This window comes from Festucalex cinctus, chromosome 10, assembly GCF_051991245.1.
Source record: "Festucalex cinctus isolate MCC-2025b chromosome 10, RoL_Fcin_1.0, whole genome shotgun sequence".
Taxonomy (NCBI): Eukaryota; Metazoa; Chordata; class Actinopteri; order Syngnathiformes; family Syngnathidae; genus Festucalex; species Festucalex cinctus.
Window position 1 is genome coordinate 9,052,312 of NC_135420.1, and position 18,826 is coordinate 9,071,137.

Below are 18,826 nucleotides of genomic sequence, written 5' to 3' on the forward strand. Positions count from 1 at the left end.
AAGCAATATGATCTGCACGTCCCGTGGACATCAATTGTTTAGTGGGGATCGAGAGTCTCATCCCGTGAAGTGGCCAGCTTTGTATAACATTATAAAACTTCTTACCTCTGAAAACATAGTTTAATTGGATATGAAGAGCTCAGTCTTCAGTATTGAGGTCGTGCACGTACGAGTGCGCGCGTGTACGAGCGTGCAGTTTGTTTTCGGCCACAGGTGGCAGTAGAGATTTGAAATTTTAAATCTTACATATAGCTGCTTTAAATCACTTGTTTATTTACATTTCAGAATGGAGCAGAATGAGTGTGAGTGCCCATGTGAGTGCCCTCTGGAGGTGAATGAGTGTACTGGCAATCTCACCAATGCTGAGAACAGGTCAGTCATGTTGAGCCACATTACATTTACACTACTTCTCTTGTAAATGATAAATCTTTGTGATTGTCATTCAATATATAAGATCACCCATTTTGTATACTTGTAAAATTTAATGCAAAAAAGTAAGCTATTGTAACAAAACTAAATAAGATAACAGTTAATGCTTAAAGAACTTGTATTTACTTATTTTAAAGAAAGCTTCTATCATTATTAGAAAGCTGTTTATGGAAAATGTCTATATAAAGATTCAATTATTTGCATCTGGTTCAGAGTCACACAATAAAACAAAAAAATGACAAGTAAATAATGTTAATTAAGCCTACCACAACTTTTCCTGGAATGATTTTATAAATTTTAAATAAGACAGAAAAAATATCTTGGAATTTCACAGTTTTGTTTGAGCATAAAAATTAACTGCTGTTTACTTTTCTCCATTCAATATTGTCATTTATAGCTGAATGTACAGACATGTTTTAATAATACAGGAAAAAACTTCATAAAGCTTGGTCAAACACATTTTGGGACTGTTTTGGAGAAAGTTTTATTTGGAGTCATATGGGGGAAGGGGGCGGGAATGCGGACTCTCCATTTTGTAGCAGATTGACAGCTGAATATAAAATACGGCTGAACTGTTTGGTCCAGAACATGTCAACGCCCAATGTCCAAGAATTAGCACATTACTAAAGTGTGATTATCATTCTTGTATATAACCATGATGTTAAGTTTTTGAATTTCTTTCATTTGCCTCTTGCTCTTCTTTGTGCATGCGTATGCTTGTTGAAATGTCAACAGACGTATGCTCCATTGTAAATGTCTGGGTGTTTCTTAATTGAATGTTCTTCCTTCTTCTGTCTTTGTCTCATTTGTCTTCCTTTCTTTCTGCCAAACTGTCCATCATTCCGTGTTTCTCACATCTGCTTTCAACCACCTCCTTTCATCAGGCATCGCAAGTGTCATGTCCGCCCTCGCTTTCAGAAAGACGTGCAATTACTATTTTCCTGCATCAGATATTTTTTTCCCTTCCTTTTGTTCAAGTCAAGGAACAGTTCAGCTCATCTTTTGGGAGCTCTTTTGCATTCATTTAACCGCTGCAACACAATTCATGCTAAATGCGTGTTTGACAGGAATCCTAGCTGTGAGGTACATCAGGAACCAATCAGTTTGAATGTGATCGATCCCAGTCTACAGGACACGCTGCCTCAATGTATCAACTCTCGCTGCAGCCAGAGATACAGCAGCAGGTGAACTCACGTGCATGCAATTATCTCGTTAGTCATTCGACATACAACCAAACAATGTAGGCGTTTCTGTTGATTTGCAAACATTGGAATAATAATAAATAAAACGACTGTATTCTGTTTCAGCGATTGTTTTGGTGTTTTGGATTGCGAGTGGTGCATGGTGGACAGTGACGGCAAGACCCATCTGGACAAGCCGTACTGTGCCCTGCAGAAGGAATGTTTTGGGGGCATTGTCGGTGCAAAGAGTCCATACGTGGACACCATGGGCCTCCTCGGTGAGTCAATTAATGATCTTTATAACTCTTAAGATGTTTGCAGCGCCAATAAACAAAAGCATCCTTTTTATGGTGCTGCAGAAATGTTTTTGTCAACCACAGAAAAGCAATAAATGACACTTCCTTTCATTCACTTCTGAAATGTTTTGTTCTTGCTGGCAAATTGGTACTCTGCAGTTAGATGGTTTTAGTAAGCAAAATGAATTTCACTTTCCAACTAACTCCTTTCTTTGGATGTCTCCTTCAGACGAGGAGGTGGCATCTCTGAATATGATTAAAAGTGCTCCTGTGGGTCCGGTCGCTGGGGGTATTATGGGATGCATCATGGTGTTGGTATTGGCCGTGTATGCGTACAGACACCAGATCCACAGGCGCTCGCATCAGCACATGTCGCCACTGGCGGCACAAGGTACGAAATTATGTTAGACATTTGGTTAATAAAGACATTGCACCAATTACAAAGTGAAATTATGTCTGTGTCCAGTTGATCAACAATGTTATGTATCTGTAAAATGGAGTGGATCTGATTAATGTGATTTAATAGACTTGGTTTTTTTTTCTTTACTACAGTTGAAAACATAATTGATAAAGACTAATTTATCCATTGAGAGAGATATTTTTGATGATGTCACACTGAAAACTCATAATACATATTGTGTTATTGTTATAATTGTATCAAATTGTACATATCAAAACAAATTGATCTGGATGGTGAAGTTCTGTAGGTTGGCAGCACCAGGATGCCACAAAACGGCAGCAATTCAATACTTCAATAAAGCTACTCAACTCACTTGAACCTATTCCAAGATGGCAGCAAAGCAATATTTTTATTGCTTGAGCTTCAACACAAAAATAGCAAATAGGTTGAATGAGTTTGTTAGACCACCCCCCCAATCTCCACCCCACCTGAATGCATTTCACTGTAAAAACAAGAAACGGTGTTGTCGGATGTGCCTCTAATGCTAATCGGTTGTCACAGTGTTTTTGAAACATTCCTAGCTTTTACATGCAGTGTGATACATCACAAATGTTCATGTTAACACAGAATCTGTCTTGCATTCTGACTCAACTTTCAGAAATGTCAGTGAGAATGTCCAACCTGGACAATGAGCGAGATGAGAGGGATGATGACAGTCACGAGGACCGAGGCATAAGTAAGTTGTGTTTATGGTATAACTTGACGGGGATGTTGCTCATCGAAATGAGTGTAAATAAAACATTGAGTTGTGAAGAGAGGTACTCTGTTGTTTATTAAAAGAGATGGTATGTATTTTTTGGTCACAATTTTAAAAAGTTCCCAGGTGTCTTAACAAAATTCTTCTGGCAAAATATACATAGGATAAGGAAGTAGAGTACACTTAAAGGGAAGGTCAACCCTAACATTTTCTTTACAATAATATGTCCTATTCGCCTTCACTAGTGTAAACATGACATTCCGATTAATATTACATTTTTGGAACATGAACTAAGCGGCAAAAAACACCTGCCAATCTCAGGCAGTGGCCATTTTGGTACTTGCTTTCGACTGAAAATTACATCACAGTTGCTCAAGGCTCAGGTAACAACCAATCGTGGCTCACCTGTTTCTGAGTTTGGTCATGTGACATTCACAAGCTGAGCCCTGAGCAACTGTGATGTCATATTCAGTGGCAAAATGTCCACCACCTGAGATGGCTAAAAATGGGTGGATTTTGCTGCTTAATTCATATTCCAATAACACAAATAATCGGAATTGGAAGTGAGGCCGCATAGAACATTTTTAGGTTGACATCCCCTTTAATATTCATTGGAGTGACTTTTGTGGTGTTACTGGAGAATTCTGTTTTGTACTGGCTAACATACTATATCTCCCCATTCGGTCAGCAGCCACAAATATTTGATTGTATTCTCACTTGTTGAGCCAGCGCTTCATCACCAAGCCACTAATTTACACTTTGAATTATACAGTAGACACATTAGACAAATATCCCCATAGTAAGTGCTGGTTATCATAAGCTAACACTGATAGCAATTTTAGCTAACGCTAATCTGTGCTAACAGTTGAGCTTTGCTTACATTTTAGCTTTGAAATAATGTTTTATTGTAGTCTGACAGTCATTTGAGAGAGGGACTTCTTTAGTGAGCCTCACTGCCAAAACATGGGCAGAGAAACTTGGTGTAAGGGTGGTTATTTTGTAAAATATGCAAATTCTAATGATACTCTTCGCCGAAATTCCAACAGCTTGCATACAGACGCATTTTAGAACAACAGCAGATAATAAAAGATTTACAGTTTCAAACATTTACAGCTGTTTCACACTTGATGGGTTGGCAGGCTTTCCGTATTTACTATTTGCATAAAAGCAATTAGGTCAGTTTTCCACCGAGTGCCCTCTGAAATATGTTTGTGCTCTCCTTACTTTCAGTTAGCAATACTCGATTTATTGCTGCGGTGATCGAGAGGCACACCCACACTCCAGAACGACGACGGCGGTACTGGGGAAGATCTGGAACAGAGAGTGATCACGGTGAGAAACTTTACTTCATCTTTCAATTTTTTTCATTTTTTATTATTTGCCTTCTTCACTTTTTCACTGGATGTGTGATGATGGGCCTGCAGTCCCTGCTGAGACAGTGAATGGTTAGCATTGCTGCCCCACAGCAGAAGTCCATATATGGGTATTACGTTCAAGAAATATACTTGAGAAATTATGGTGCTTTATGTTTGCGGTTCTATACTGTTCATTTAGTTTTTGAACATATCCTATCGGGTGTGCATGATGAACAGCATCAAGGCTCTCGCATTGACTGGATGTGGGTGGATGGACAGTTCCTTTCACGTGGGCTATTCACGCCCACGGAAGGCATCACGCTTCAGAGCGTCTCTGCTAGTTGTTGCATAACTGATAATGACAGTGAACAAATGATAAAGAGAAGTGGGAGAGAATCTTTTGGCGCAGTGTTAAAGAACGTTGCGATGAAGCCATCGAAATAAACATGTTGCGTAATCAGGATGAGGTCATGTTGACTGGAAGCTAAATGGCTGCCATTCATATAGCAAGTCTCTCTTTGGTACACAGAATGCTCCACATACAGTACAGAGTTAAGAGTGTAGAGTAGGAAATAGTTGAGTGGCTCACTCAAGGACACTTCCACTCGCCACTTTCTCCCAAGATGCAAAAATGATGAAAAATGAGACATCTGAGTGCAACACAAAGGCTACGAGGAAGATACGTTGGAAATAATCAAGTGAGAGGGTGGGCGATTGTTAGTCCATCAGGGATTAAAAGCAAATGTCGACATTTTAAAGTCGCTGCTTCTCTGCGCTGGGTCGACAAAGGTGTCCTCCTACAACCTCAAACTCTTTTGATTCTCCATACCATTCTTGTTTACACCCTTCATTTTACAAGTCTAATTTGTATGTAGTTTCATTAAAAGGGAAAGTTGACTTTTTAATGCCTTGTATACAAAAAGAAAAATGGTGATTGATTGTCCCTTTTTTTCTGAAAACATTCCCGTTCAGAATTTTTGTTACGTAACATTTTATGTACCATGTGTCATGAAATGTTTCCTCCATGGGTAAATGGCTTTTAGTGTCTTTTATGGCTGCAAACTTTTGCTCTGCTCAAGTAGAAGCCAGTGTAGTCATAACGATAAGCTCCGCCCTGGTCGTCATGGTAACAAAAGCCAGATTCAGCAACGTATGCAATTTTTCATTTGCTTGAGACGGATCCTGAAAACAGACTCATTTCAGCAAGACAAGTATTATGGTGTGTAAAGTGTGACCCATCTTGATTCTTGGATAATTTTTATGAAAGCATATTATCAAGTTGCCTGTAAGACCAAAATGACCATTTCACTTATTATAGCAAATATGCACAATATTCATTTATGTTGAGAGGATAAATGATCTTTGTCAATTTTAAATAAGTTTTGGGGCGGGTACTTTTGTGTGTACAGACTGTGTTCCCTTTTTTATCGCGGGTGTTACGTTCCAAAAGTTACCCGCGATAATGAAAATCTGTGTTAATTAAAAAAAAAAAAAAAAAAGTCCCGTTAATTATATATATATTTTTTCGTTTGTTTTTTTGTTTTGGTATGATTTTTACCTCATTATAAATGCTTTTTCATTCATCATATGTTCTTTTTTCATTTACATTCATTTTTCCATAATTTTTTTTATTTTTTATTTTTTTTATTTTACAGCACAATATTTTTTTTCCTATTTGTTTTTTTCGTTTTGGAATGATTTTTAGTTTATTATGAATGCTTTTTCATTCATCATTTGTTTTTCTTTATTTTTATATTTAGAATTATTTGTTCCATTAAAAGTTTTTTTTTATTTTTTATTTTTTTTATTTACTTATACAGCACAGTATATATTATCTATCTCTTGAATGCAATCTCACGGAGCGACGGGACAGATACCGGTAGAAAGGTCTCGTCGAGACGAATCCGCGGATGCCTGTATGTCCCCGGATGGACGTAGGGTTCGAGAGATACGGCCAGGCAAAGACCAAAAAATAAATAAAATAAAATAAAATAAAATAAAAAAAAATAAAAAAATCACGCTCTAAAAAAAATCCACTAAACAGCCTGCAAAAGATGAACCTACGATAAATGAGGGAACACTGTATTTGTGTTCTGATCTCGAGATTGTTTTCAGGATTGATTGTTTGAATGCATCACATTGTCAGCCTGCCAACAATCACATTCATCACTGGTTGTCCTGCTGGCCCAGTTAACTGGCATGCTGGCAAGACTTTCGATGACCTCCTCAGGCTTGAAAAGGAGAAAAACTGTTCATGAATAAACATGGACATCCATGTTATCGTTGTATTATTGTGTGGCAACATATGGAGGAAACAAGCCTGGGGAGGGATTCCATTTGGGTGCCAAGAGTCAATGCGCACGTATCGCATATGTTCTTGTGTTTATTACTGCTTTTTAAGTGCTCCCGTTTCTTTTGCAAGCACAATAAATTGGACATTTTTGGATCAGGAAGGATTTTTTTTGTCGCAATAAAAAGCACTGTTAAAAAAAATCCCTTAATTAGCGAAGTGAGAAAATCTTCCAGATAATGTTGTTCCCATGTCGTTCTGTTGAATCCACTAGTGGTTACAGCATGTCGAACGAACTACGTACTTAAATCGCTGTTGCAACTGTCAACATCCCATGTACACTAGTTGACAGTTTAAGCGTGATTTCTTCATCATCTGTGTTGCAATTGGTTCTAACAGGACAACTGTTTCGTTACAAAATTGTTGGCACCTTTTTATGGAATATTGTTGCCAAGGAACTAGGTTGAAGTGAGTTGAAGAGTTTCATTAAGACCAAAACAGTGCTTTGCCACCATCTTGTGGCATCTTGGTGTTCAAGGAACTGTGTTGAATGCCGATTCTCATGTAGACAAAATGCTCAGAGAAATAGACTAAGTGCAATTTCTGGAGAAATTGTGTGGGAATGCTGAATGCTAATTAATAGCTGAATGTTAAGATTTGAACGCATGTGGAATGCTTATGAAGTTAATTGAGAGATAAATTATAACAACCTTGTTGGACAATGCGCTTTACCACCTGTGCCACCGAGCAGTATCAGACACCTGGTAAGAAGTTACATGTATGGAAGTGGGTGTGGAAAGTGATACTTAGAAAAAGTTAAACGTCTGTCCCATTGAAAGTGAATGGGGAAGGGTTGATGTTTAACATTAAATTGTGCAAATACTGTAAGTAATGTGGACAAACAATATATACATCAGGAGGAGTGAATTTTTGAAGCTAGTTGAAATTTAAACAATGTAAATTGTAAGTATTATGTGGGAGTTGTTAGGCGGCAAAAAAGTGTGGAGAATAAAAATCACAATAACATATGTGGGAATGCTATTCCCGCAATTATTTTTTTATTATTTAGTTTTGAGCTTTTTTAATGTAAATTAATTAGGTTTTTACAGCATGTTTGTTAGTTATGGTGTTACTATTTGTTTTTTTATTTATTTATTTATTTTTTATTTTTTGAAAATACTTTGTTTTAGTTTTTATTGTGGTAGTTTTATTTATTTATTTATTTATTTATTTATTACACAGTATTTGTAGAGTGCAAGATTAAAAAAAAATGTAAAAAAAAAAGTACTGTACACTTTCACCTTGCTTCTGTATGGAAATAGAATAGAATACTTTGTCTGACATAAATGGTGACAGAAATTATTTCTTGGCCAGGCACTCACACATTCCTATTAAGACATATTTCAAATCAAAAACACAAGAATTACCAGAAGAAAAAAAAACACATTACATCTAAAATAACCACCGAAAACTCCTTTCTGATTTCAATTGACAAAGTAGAAAATGAAGCATATTTTTCCTTTTATTTTATTTTGTTCAAGAAAGTGTTTTTTTTTCTTTTCAATTTTAATTTTTTTTCACATTAACTACAATAACCTTGGGTTAAATTGCACAAAAAGTTAGGCGCAGTTACCGTCGTATTAGCTGATTTTCATTTGACTGTTTTTATCCTTGTGACCTCGAAATGTCTTTAATACGCGATTACTTTAATTAAATATGAAATTGGGTTACTGTCAGGTGATATAGGGGGCGAACTCTGTCAACATGGCGTCCTGATTGAAATCTTGTGGTGCTTTTTGTGCAGGCTACAGCACCATGAGCCCTCAAGAGGACAGCGAGAATCCACCGGGTAACAACGACCCGCTTTCGGCGGGCGTCGACGTTGGTAACCACGACGACGACCTGGACCTGGACACCCCGCCTCAGACGGCAGCTTTACTCAGCCACAAATTCTACCCCTACCGACACACGCACCTTCACCCGCTGCACACGCACCACCTCCAAGCGGCCGTCACCGTTCACAGCGTGGACGCCGAGTGCTGATCCAACAAGATGATTTTCTTTTCTTTTCTTTTTTTTAACACACTGAAAATAAGCAAAGTATTTTTTATTGACTTTATTTTCGGAAGGACCTTCTGGACTCTTTTTAAGAGCAACCTAGAGAAGATTTTGGGCAGTTAATTGGAGCAGCTGTGAGCGAGCGGCGAGCCAACACCAACACAAAGCAGTGGAGCCACCAAGTTTTGACTACTGGACTCCCAATAACATCATCTACATTCATAAAGAGGAAGTCATTTACGTAAATAGAAAATTATATCATGGTAAAAGATTTTTAAGAATACATATTTATTCATGTTTGCCAGACAAATGCAAGAGCTGCATCCGAGGATATGATATTTGTTTACACGCGCGTTGTTGAGACAATTTCAGTTTCTTCACTGTCTCATTGGTTCATGTCTCCATGAAGCCGGATATCACGGTTATCGAATGAATGCTAACCATAATTCAACTGGAACTATTTTCTGTGTATACTTTCTGGACTGAACGTTCTTTCTGTCATACAACAACAACGAGGTTGGCTTTCCACCAGTGTCACGACGAGCGGAACACTTTCTCACACTGCTGAATTTTTTTTTTGTCTTTGTACTGACACCTGCAGACTCTTGCGACATGTGTACTGGACTTGCAAGTTTCGAAATGGCCAAGTTGGAAAATCCTTGTTGACGAAGAATGGGAAAGAAAGATGCTGCTGTTTTACAGAGGAGAGCTCCTCTGTGGTTAACCACTCAAAGTGTGGATGTTTATTTTTTTTCTGTGTGGTGACAGGAAGAACTTGTTTACTGTGCGTTTGTGTGCGTTCTCATTGAATGAATTGTTGTATTTTTCCTCAAGATAGTACGATAGAATATAGTTAATTAATCCACTTCTAGTTTTCCTCCCGATGAAGAGTCACATGACGTGATGTGCGCTCAGTGGCTTTGATTGTATATGTGGTCAAATTTTTGGTACGAATGTCTATTATTTTCCAGAGATTCCTTATGTAGTGGCGAGGAAGAATCCTAAATAGCTATCACTCCGTTTTTATCGTTGCCAAGTAAGCCTCTGATGTGGGCTTGATATGGAAGTGTGTTCATGGTGTATCGCTATATTGACGATGCCTTGGATATGTTTTAGGTTCATTTTTCTTTAGGTCCATATTGGATGGAAGTCACTACTTGGAAGAATTCATACTTACTCACTTTTAAATGAGACTTATAGTTTTACAAAGTTTTATTGTCTTGTTGTCGAAGCTCCCAAACGTTATTGTAGATACGGAAAGAGAACGGTACATTTTTTTATGCAGATAAATAAGTAAAATAAATGAATAAGCTGAAATATGAGCAATGCAAATAAGCCCTACAAGCTTTTCATTTTCGTTATTGAGGCGTGCGGCCCTTGTAAGAAAATAATTGGCACACATGCTGTGAGTCAGTCAAACTTTGAAGTAGGAGGGGCCACAATGACAAAAAAAAAAAAAAAGTCCCAATGTTGCCAGAATAACATTGCATCTACAGTACCGTATATGAAGACAAAAGTGTCATGTAAGGAAATAAAATAAAAAAAAATTACGAGAATATAGCTGCACTATTTCCCAGAGGGAGCCATCCCAAAGGGATCAATAAGTCTATTAAGAGCATAAACTTCTAAATGTGCACTCATATTACAATTTTTCCACACCTATCACTAACTAGATTTCTCTCAATATTAAAACATTATTCTCGTAACGGTGACCTAATACGTCTTTGGAATCTTCTTATGTCTGCCTTTTTCCTTATGAGTGTTTTCACAACTCGAACTCAATGACTTCACTTTACTCATTGGAGTTTACAAGTCGCAATTCCAGTCCAAGCAAACTTCCAGGGCAATTATGTATTTCTTTTTTTGTATGTATTTTTAAAAAAAAAATTTAGATTGTTCTTTGGGCATTTTTGTTTAAATTGTCAAAGGTTTGTAATCAGTGTTCAGCAGCTGTTCTTTATGCTGTTTGTGTACAGATGTAACATTAAATCATGTACTGAAGGATGTACATCACCCCCCTCATGTACTGTATCATATCAATTTATCAAATTGAGATTTATTTCAATGTGAATGTGATAAAGTTCATTTTACATTTAAATCTGTGTTGTCTTTCCATCATCTGTACTTTTCCTAAATACAGTGGAACCTCCGGTGTAGAATGCTTCTAAAATAATAATAATACATTCAGACACAGTAATGTTTTTGTAAGAATCAACCATTGCAGAGTTGATTTGTCAATGTTTAATCTGGTTTAGCTTTCTTCTGCCCCTAGATAGTGTTACTATATTCTGAAAATATTCACTCAACCAAAGTGAAAACTTTTGCCGTGTTTGCACTTCTGGCAGCAGGTGGCAGTAAAGTCAGCATAAGACGCCTGCTCGAGTGAAACAAGTCGTCGACACTATTTTATAAGCAAACATGACACCAAAACCAACATGACAGCGAAAGAATTCTGGACATGGAATTTTTGAGCCAAATGTTATATATCTATTTTTTTTTTCATCTTAAAATACACTATACTTTAAGTAGTTATCTCCTGATTGAAACATTGTTTACCCTAGAGGGGGGTAGCATCATCTCTCTCTGTCTCTGTGACTCTTCATTAATTTGTCGAGCACTGTTGGCCAGGCTCAACTACAGGCGATTTCGCAGTATGTAAGTGCCACATCTGGCAATCTTTCAGAAGATAAACTGCACTCATTCTATGGCTTACAACTCATGCGGGGAAAATCATCTGGGCCACTTGTAACTGTAATCCTATCAAAACGAAGCTCATGACCATATATGAGACAGGTGGTCATACTGGAAATTGATTGGTGAAGTAGGAATCTCACCTGCTGAAGTTTGGTAGTTCGTGAGTCACATGGGTCAATGCGTGGGGAAGCACAATGTACCATATCCCGACATTTTACTTTTTCTCTCTACGTCTTTTTGAACATCCATCCATTTTCTTGACCGCTCTTTTTGAACATGTTTGGGGGTTTTGTTTGGTTAATGAACACAGCTTTAAAATTACCTTCCCACAATCATGGCCTCTGACTTTGTCCTAATTACATTGTGCCTATGCTAATGTTTAGCTGCTAAACGGATTTAATAGTTGATAAATGACATCATTGCGTAATTGATTGATGAAGAAGAAGAACAAGAAGAAGATCAGACAAAGTCGTGAGTTTATTTTGTTGTTTGGAGGGGTGTACGTAGCTGTGGGATAGGTTGAGTTTAGATCAAATTGTTTGGACTTTTGAGAAAAAAAAAAAAAAACACCTACAATTCAACGTTTCAAGAAAAGTACAATACTTTATGTTTCAAAAGTCAAACAACAATCCATAACTCAAACATAAATGAACAGAGAAAACCTTGATACCTTGACTTGAACCTTGACTGATTTTTCTTCCTTTTAAAAGAAAAAAATATATATTTGATTTGGCTTTTCGTGTGTTGAACCTTTCATTAGTGTGTCCTCTAACAAAATAAATGTGACTTAAACTTTAATGTAGTACTTGAATTGGACTGGATTCTTTTCATTGCAGAGAGAGAAAAATGAATTCAATATATGAGCCAATCTCAGATGTACAAATTTCCTCTAAATGGCGCTGCAAAGAAACCTAACATTTACCATGTACAAGAAGTTTGTTATTTTGGTCTTATTTCTAAATGTACACAGAACTTGAATGAAGGGAGAAATACTGGTGGAGTAAAATTTACTAGAGAAGCATTTTTTTTTAAGCTCATTATCTTGAGTGACACACAACAAGATGGTCCTCAATTTGTGTTGCAGTACAGTCTTCCTGAATGAATGTGATGTCCACATGCATGCATGCACACATCTGCCACTTTAGTCGTGCCAGCATTTTCCCAAAATGTTGACACAAGTTTATTGTTGTGCAAATGAGCGGGCGAAATGATCTGGCTTCATTTTCAAATGCTCTTGTGTAAACTGTCCCTTCCGCTCCCATTGTCACCCGTATATATTGTTAATTGTCCAAATCCGGATTTGAGGATGAAACCAGCGACTGCACAATAATCCCGCAGTATCGCTGTCATGCTCATGGACCCGTACCAACGAATGTTCTTGCCTCCTCTGCTGTCACTAGTGCCTGACTTGACTTTGCCAAGCAAACCCAGTAAATTAGAGCACAGAGCTCAGTGTCCAAGACCCCTTGGGTCATTTCACTCCCTGCTCTGCCAGCAAGTACAGCAGGCATGCACTCACAGCATATTTCCAAGCCCTACTTTTCCAAAGTCGTCTGGCTACAGTCATCATGCATACCGTGCCTTGATGAGGAACTCTTTCTATTAGGGTTTTCACTATCGAATATTTTTAGAATAAATTATACTTTTGAATATTACATTGATTAATCAAATTGGGTAAAATGTTGGCAAATCAACCCCCCAATGCCTTTACAATAATACCAGTACTCCAGACACAGTCACACAGGTAACAACCAATCACAGCTCAGCTTCAGAAAACAGGTGAGCTGTGATTGTTCATGACATGAGCCCAAAGGAACAGTGCTGTCATTTTCAGTTGACATCAGTGACAAAATGGCCACCCTCTCAGATAGAAAAAAAAGGGTGGATTTTGTTTCACAACTCATATACCAAAAATTTTAATGAGAATACCGTGTTAAGACTAATACGGGGCACATACAACACATTATTGTAAATAATTTTTGGGGGTTGACTTTCCCTTTAAAATGTATTACAAATAATCCCCCCATTTACTGTTTATTAACCATTATTGCTGTTTTTTTTGTTTTTTTTTGTTTTTTTTTAATTATGCAGCTGCACCACAATTAATCAATTTCACATGAAATTGATTGATGTTTTATTCATCCACTTTTTTTTTTTTTTAATTGATTCAGTTACTGGTTCAGTTTTTCTCCTACAGTAAAAGTAGATATTTGCAAATGTCTTGTTTTGATTTAACACAAAAGAACATCAGTCTGCTTTCATGAAGGACTACAGAAAACAGGTTGGGTGGAGGCTGGGGGGTGGGGGATGAACGCTCTCTATAAAGTCTCGGTTCCCATCGTTCACATTGAAGGGCTGTTCAAAAGACTCGATTCGTTCATCACTAATAAACCAGCGTCCGGTTTAGGCTTACGCAGGGCGGCTGACACATCAGTGAAAATTAGGGCTGTCGGCCATGAGTCCGGACGTCTGACCACCCTAACAGATGTGGATGGATAGATGGATGCTAACAGATATTGTATAGTAACAGATAGATAGATAGATAGATAGATAGATAGATAGATAGATAGATAGATAGATAGATAGATAGATAGATAGAAAGAAAGAAAGAAGGGGGGGGGGGGGGGGGGGTTATATTCTGGTCCAAAAACAATAATAAACCCTGACAAGAGTTTGAGAGTGTTCTGATGTCCACTAAAATGAGGCCATCAATTGGACAGGGAACTCCCCATATTATCTTCTCCATGTGTTCAGGTCAGCTGTTTTTAATAGGTCAACCCCAGCATCCCTTTCAGAGAAAGTGCTACACAAGAAGCGTTAGCACTGACACACTCAATTTCCCATCCTATCCAGTTGGCCAGACTGGACCACAGAGTGAGATGTCTGCAATCACAGTGGAAGTCGACACCCGGATACGTTAGCCATCAACTCCTACACGCAAGAACCACTTTGCCACTCAGGGTTCACTCCGGGCTCTTTCCCTCCCCTTCTCTCCCCCCGACGCCCACCAAGCAAGCGCACACCAGGTGCCACTCCGCCACTCGGCTCACCCACGCCTTCATGCTCTCAGTCCCAGCGAGCGTTTTCCTCTCTGTACTCCCCACCCACTTCAAAATGCTATGAATCAATGGCTGACAGGCTCAAACACCGACAGGGCTCTGGTTTATCAAATTGGTGAGGGACTAGCAAGCTTTTCGACTTCATTTGTAAAGCATAAGCCAATTTTACTGCACAGGTTTTAATTTGTCCCAACACCTTCAGAGATGCAGTTCGGCTAATGATTTTGAGCAGCTTCAGGTGGTTTTGCTGTTTGAGTTATTTTATGGTTGTGCGTGCGAGTGCCTCGGGGAAATGGGAAAACAATAATGATTGTCTCGTAGGAATTATGTTCAACACTTTTAAAGAAGGGATTCATGCATTTAAAAAATGAGCCTGCGTGACAGACAAGTCCTTGGCGTCTTGTCAGAGAACAACTGCTCAATGATTCATGTCCTCCAATCTGTCAGCACGCAAGATCGTGCTGTTTAATATCCTTTTTGGATGTGATTGCAGCTTATATGATTCTCGCTAAGAAAAAGGAGACCTTGGAAAATGGACTCTTCAATGGTTTGTATACAAATAGTTATCTCTGGAGTGCTCGCTCAAGTGTAAAATGAACAGATTAGTGTTAATTGACAGCATTAGTTGTGTGGCGCTAGATGTTGATGTGGTTGCTGCTGTTTTTTTCTGTTTTCTACGCATGCAAACTGAAGCCTCGGAAAATAATTAAATGGTGAAGCCCATTTATCACAGGGTTCCACGTACTATATAAAGGTGTGCAAATGTGGGCTTGTCTGTATGAACCAGGGATGTTTCACAGAATAACATCACTTTAGCATCACCCTTGATCTATGCGATGACTGTGTTCATCCCAAACGTGTCTCTTTTAGGGGGTTTAGGAGAAAATCACCCCCTCACGTGAAGAAAAGCCCAGATCTGTAAATTGAGAAGTAGTTTGTTTGTTTAAATCCTGTATTTAAAAAGGGCATTTTCCTGAGTGAAACCGGCAGACTGCACCTTTAAGCCATTGAGAAGTTGACTTGATGTGTTTCCGATCATTGTCGTGATACAGAACTGAAATGTGCTTCAGCTTGAGGTCACAAACTGATAGCAAAACATTCACTCTCATGATTTTCCAGTAAAGCAGAATTCATGGGTCCATCAATCTCAAAAAATCATTGAGGTTCTGAAGTAGGTAGAGCAGCCCCACCATCATCTTGATCACACTACCACCATCAGTGGTGTAATCCAGGGTTTACGCAGGTATACGGTGTATCCCCACTTATTTTTCTGTCAGTTTTGCATCTACCCACTTCTAAAACCACAGTTTTGTGTCTATGTTGATATTGGCCAGCAATGGTTTTCGTCTTTCTAAGACGAAAACCATTGCTGGCCAATACCAACAAAGACGAAGACACTGGACAACAATGACCATGGCCGAGTTGGCCATGGTCATTGTTGTCCAGTGTCGGAACCAAGGGAAGTTCTTCAGACATTGTCTTGGGTTCCTTTGAGACCTCCTTGATGAGTCTTTGCTGTGCTCTTGGCATCATTTCTGTAGGTTGGCCAGTCCTGGGAAGGTTCACCACTGTTCCATGCGCTCTAAATTTGTGGATAATGGTTCTCACTGTGATTCACTGCAGTCCTGAATCTTTAGGAATGAACGTTCCAGAATGTTCTGTTCATGATTTTTTTTTGGATCATGGCATTTTGTTGCAGCCTTTAGAGATCTTTTGGCCAACTTCATTTTATCAAACCGGTTGAATTTTGGGGGTTTCTTTGGTGGTTAGTGAAAATGTGATTACCCACATTAAATGCGTTGATGAATACGTTTATGCATTTGTTGTATTTCGTCATCCACACTGGTTGATTTTGGACAGAATTTTTCTACGATGAAATGTGCAAATGCAATAGGAGGCAAATAATGTAATAAATAGAGTGTGATTGTATGCAGATGTTGTCAGCATATATCAGTTCAATGTTAGATTTCTCTCACTTTGTTCATTGGTGAGTAACATGCATTCAGTTCTCCTTATTCCGCCTACACACTGTGCGATGGAAACTAAAGCCAGATCAGTGTTTACAGTTATGGACCGTACTGTGGTGAACCGAACTGATCTGTCCCTCGTTATGGAAACATGTCTGAAATGCCTTCTGTCGTCTCTGTATGTTGACCATTGCTCACTGGACTGTACTCGGCCCCATCTTCTTCCAGCCTCATTCATACATACAGTCCAAATACAGTTCAGTTAGTTGGCAATGTGAGATCATTTTCACCCACCAACAACTGTGACTGTCTGGACCTTGATCTGCCAAGAAACACTTCGCACAGATGGCAAGAGAGAACATAGAGGTTGGAAGATGGGGTTTGATTTCAATATCTCTTGAAAGACCAGGGTATAATTGTGCTGGAGATATTTTGTAAGTGGGTTGAAGTGTGCTTCCTGACATGTTAGTGGGCCTATGTGAGTGTGAATGTATGATTATACAGCGTTTCTGTGTCTGTCAGACACTCATGCAGCCTGCAGAAGCTACACAGGCATTGTGAGGGCTCTGCAGTGTTCCCAGTGTTTGCCAGGAGCAGATTTCCACCCTCCGTGGGCAGGCATGCTCAGTTGGCTGTTAGGTTGGCATTCACTTCCTGACATGGATAGAGAGAAGAGACGCACACAACCATTCATAGTCACAATATCCGTAAAGGCAAACATGAGCCTCAAGTGGTTTCCAAATATGTGGAAAACAAATTGTTCATTGGATGTCACCACATTGATATCTATTTTTTTTTTTATCTCCCATATCGTATCAAATGTGCATTTATGTTTTTATTGTAAATTGGTCGAAAGGATTATGAAGCCCTCAACTCTTTAAATATGCTATAATCACACAGATCATACAAAATAAGCTCAACATGTAGATGTAAGAGTGAGGGGGCTGTCTGCACAAATGAGTTGGAGGTGTCAATGATGTGCTTTATGGCACCTCTTCAGATATGAAACCGGCAAATCACTTGTATATTTTGTGTGTCAAGTTTGCTTGCAGTTATTTATGTGCAATGTGAATGCAGGTTATTGTTTCACGTTCTGTGCAAATAAACATTTATATTTATCAGTTGAACCATACTGTACATGTAAATAGACAGTCACAAAATTCAAATATACTTGTTGACATTAAATCAGAATAGGGCAATTGGACTTTCAGTGTCATTCAAAATAATAATAATAATAATAATCATCATCATCATCATCATCGTCATCATAATCCATTCATTATCTGAACCACTTATCCTCAATGCCTCAGATTTATATAGCACTTTTCAGGACACTCAAATACACTTCACAATGGATACATTATTCATGTACTCACACATTCACACTCTGATGGCAGTAAACTACATATCTAGCTACAGCTGCCCTGGGGTACACAGTAAATTCTGTAGCGTAAATTTGGCTCTATTTAGAGTGGGACCAAATAGACTTCAGTTATAGAGTAATATATTTACACTTGGAAGAGAGTAAAATAAAGCATTGAAAAAACAAATAAAAGTCACTCAAGGGTTGAGGAACGAACTCACGACCTTCAACTTGGGTGACAGTCGATCTGCTCCCTGAGACACACAGCTCCTGTTGTGTGTTAGTATATCGCTCATGTTAGTTGGAATCTTCCTAAGTCCAACACCAAAAACAGTGATTTTGGTCTCCTCTTGGCGATAAGTGAACAGTAGGAGAGGCATACCTCAGGTGGTAGTGTGGCAGTCTTCCAAACCGAATGTTGTGAGTTCGTTCCGCAACCCTTGAGTGACTTTTATATTTTTTAAATCTTTATTTTAGTCTCTTTCAAGTGTAAATATTTGCTGATATACTCTTAAACTGAGTCTACCTGGTCCCACTCTAAATTAAGTTAAATTTATTCGAAATAGAGTCAAATTTACTCTCCAAAATTTATTCAGTAGCCAAAAATTAGCTCTTAGGTTCAACTTCAGGAAGGTTGGTGACCCTAAAGGCTGTCTGTCACTTCCAGCATAATTGTTTCATAAAACCAGTTTAGTTCTTTACATTCTCTTTTACAGTGTTTTTGTATTAAACGTGTCACTTTACAGTACAGTGCCATAGTCAGGTAACACAAATATATTTTTGAGGGTAGGACCGAATAAAAAAAATAAAAAATAAATTTATTAATTTATTTATTATTTAAATTGTTTATTTTGTTGCATACTGCATTGAGCGTTGAAATTTTGCAATAAAATATTGTTTATCAAGTTTGTTGAGCGGAGTTTTTCTGTCTCACTATCACGCACAAACGCACACTCAGCCGCACACTTCATCCACTT

At 38.3% G+C, this 18,826-nt stretch overlaps 1 protein-coding gene across 1 annotated transcript in view; it reads left to right on the forward strand.

The window, feature by feature from the left end:
• Window positions 1-10,864, forward strand: part of cachd1 (cache domain containing 1) — a 69,120-nt gene extending 58,256 nt beyond the window's left edge. The window contains exons 21-27 of the mRNA XM_077534825.1: window positions 286-372; window positions 1,497-1,613; window positions 1,737-1,888; window positions 2,136-2,297; window positions 2,965-3,042; window positions 4,294-4,395; window positions 8,513-10,864. Of these exons, the coding sequence (XP_077390951.1) occupies window positions 286-372; window positions 1,497-1,613; window positions 1,737-1,888; window positions 2,136-2,297; window positions 2,965-3,042; window positions 4,294-4,395; window positions 8,513-8,751 (937 nt within the window). The 3' untranslated portion in view covers window positions 8,752-10,864. The remainder of the gene's footprint in view (window positions 1-285; window positions 373-1,496; window positions 1,614-1,736; window positions 1,889-2,135; window positions 2,298-2,964; window positions 3,043-4,293; window positions 4,396-8,512) is intronic.
• Window positions 10,865-18,826: the final 7,962 nt, after the last annotated feature.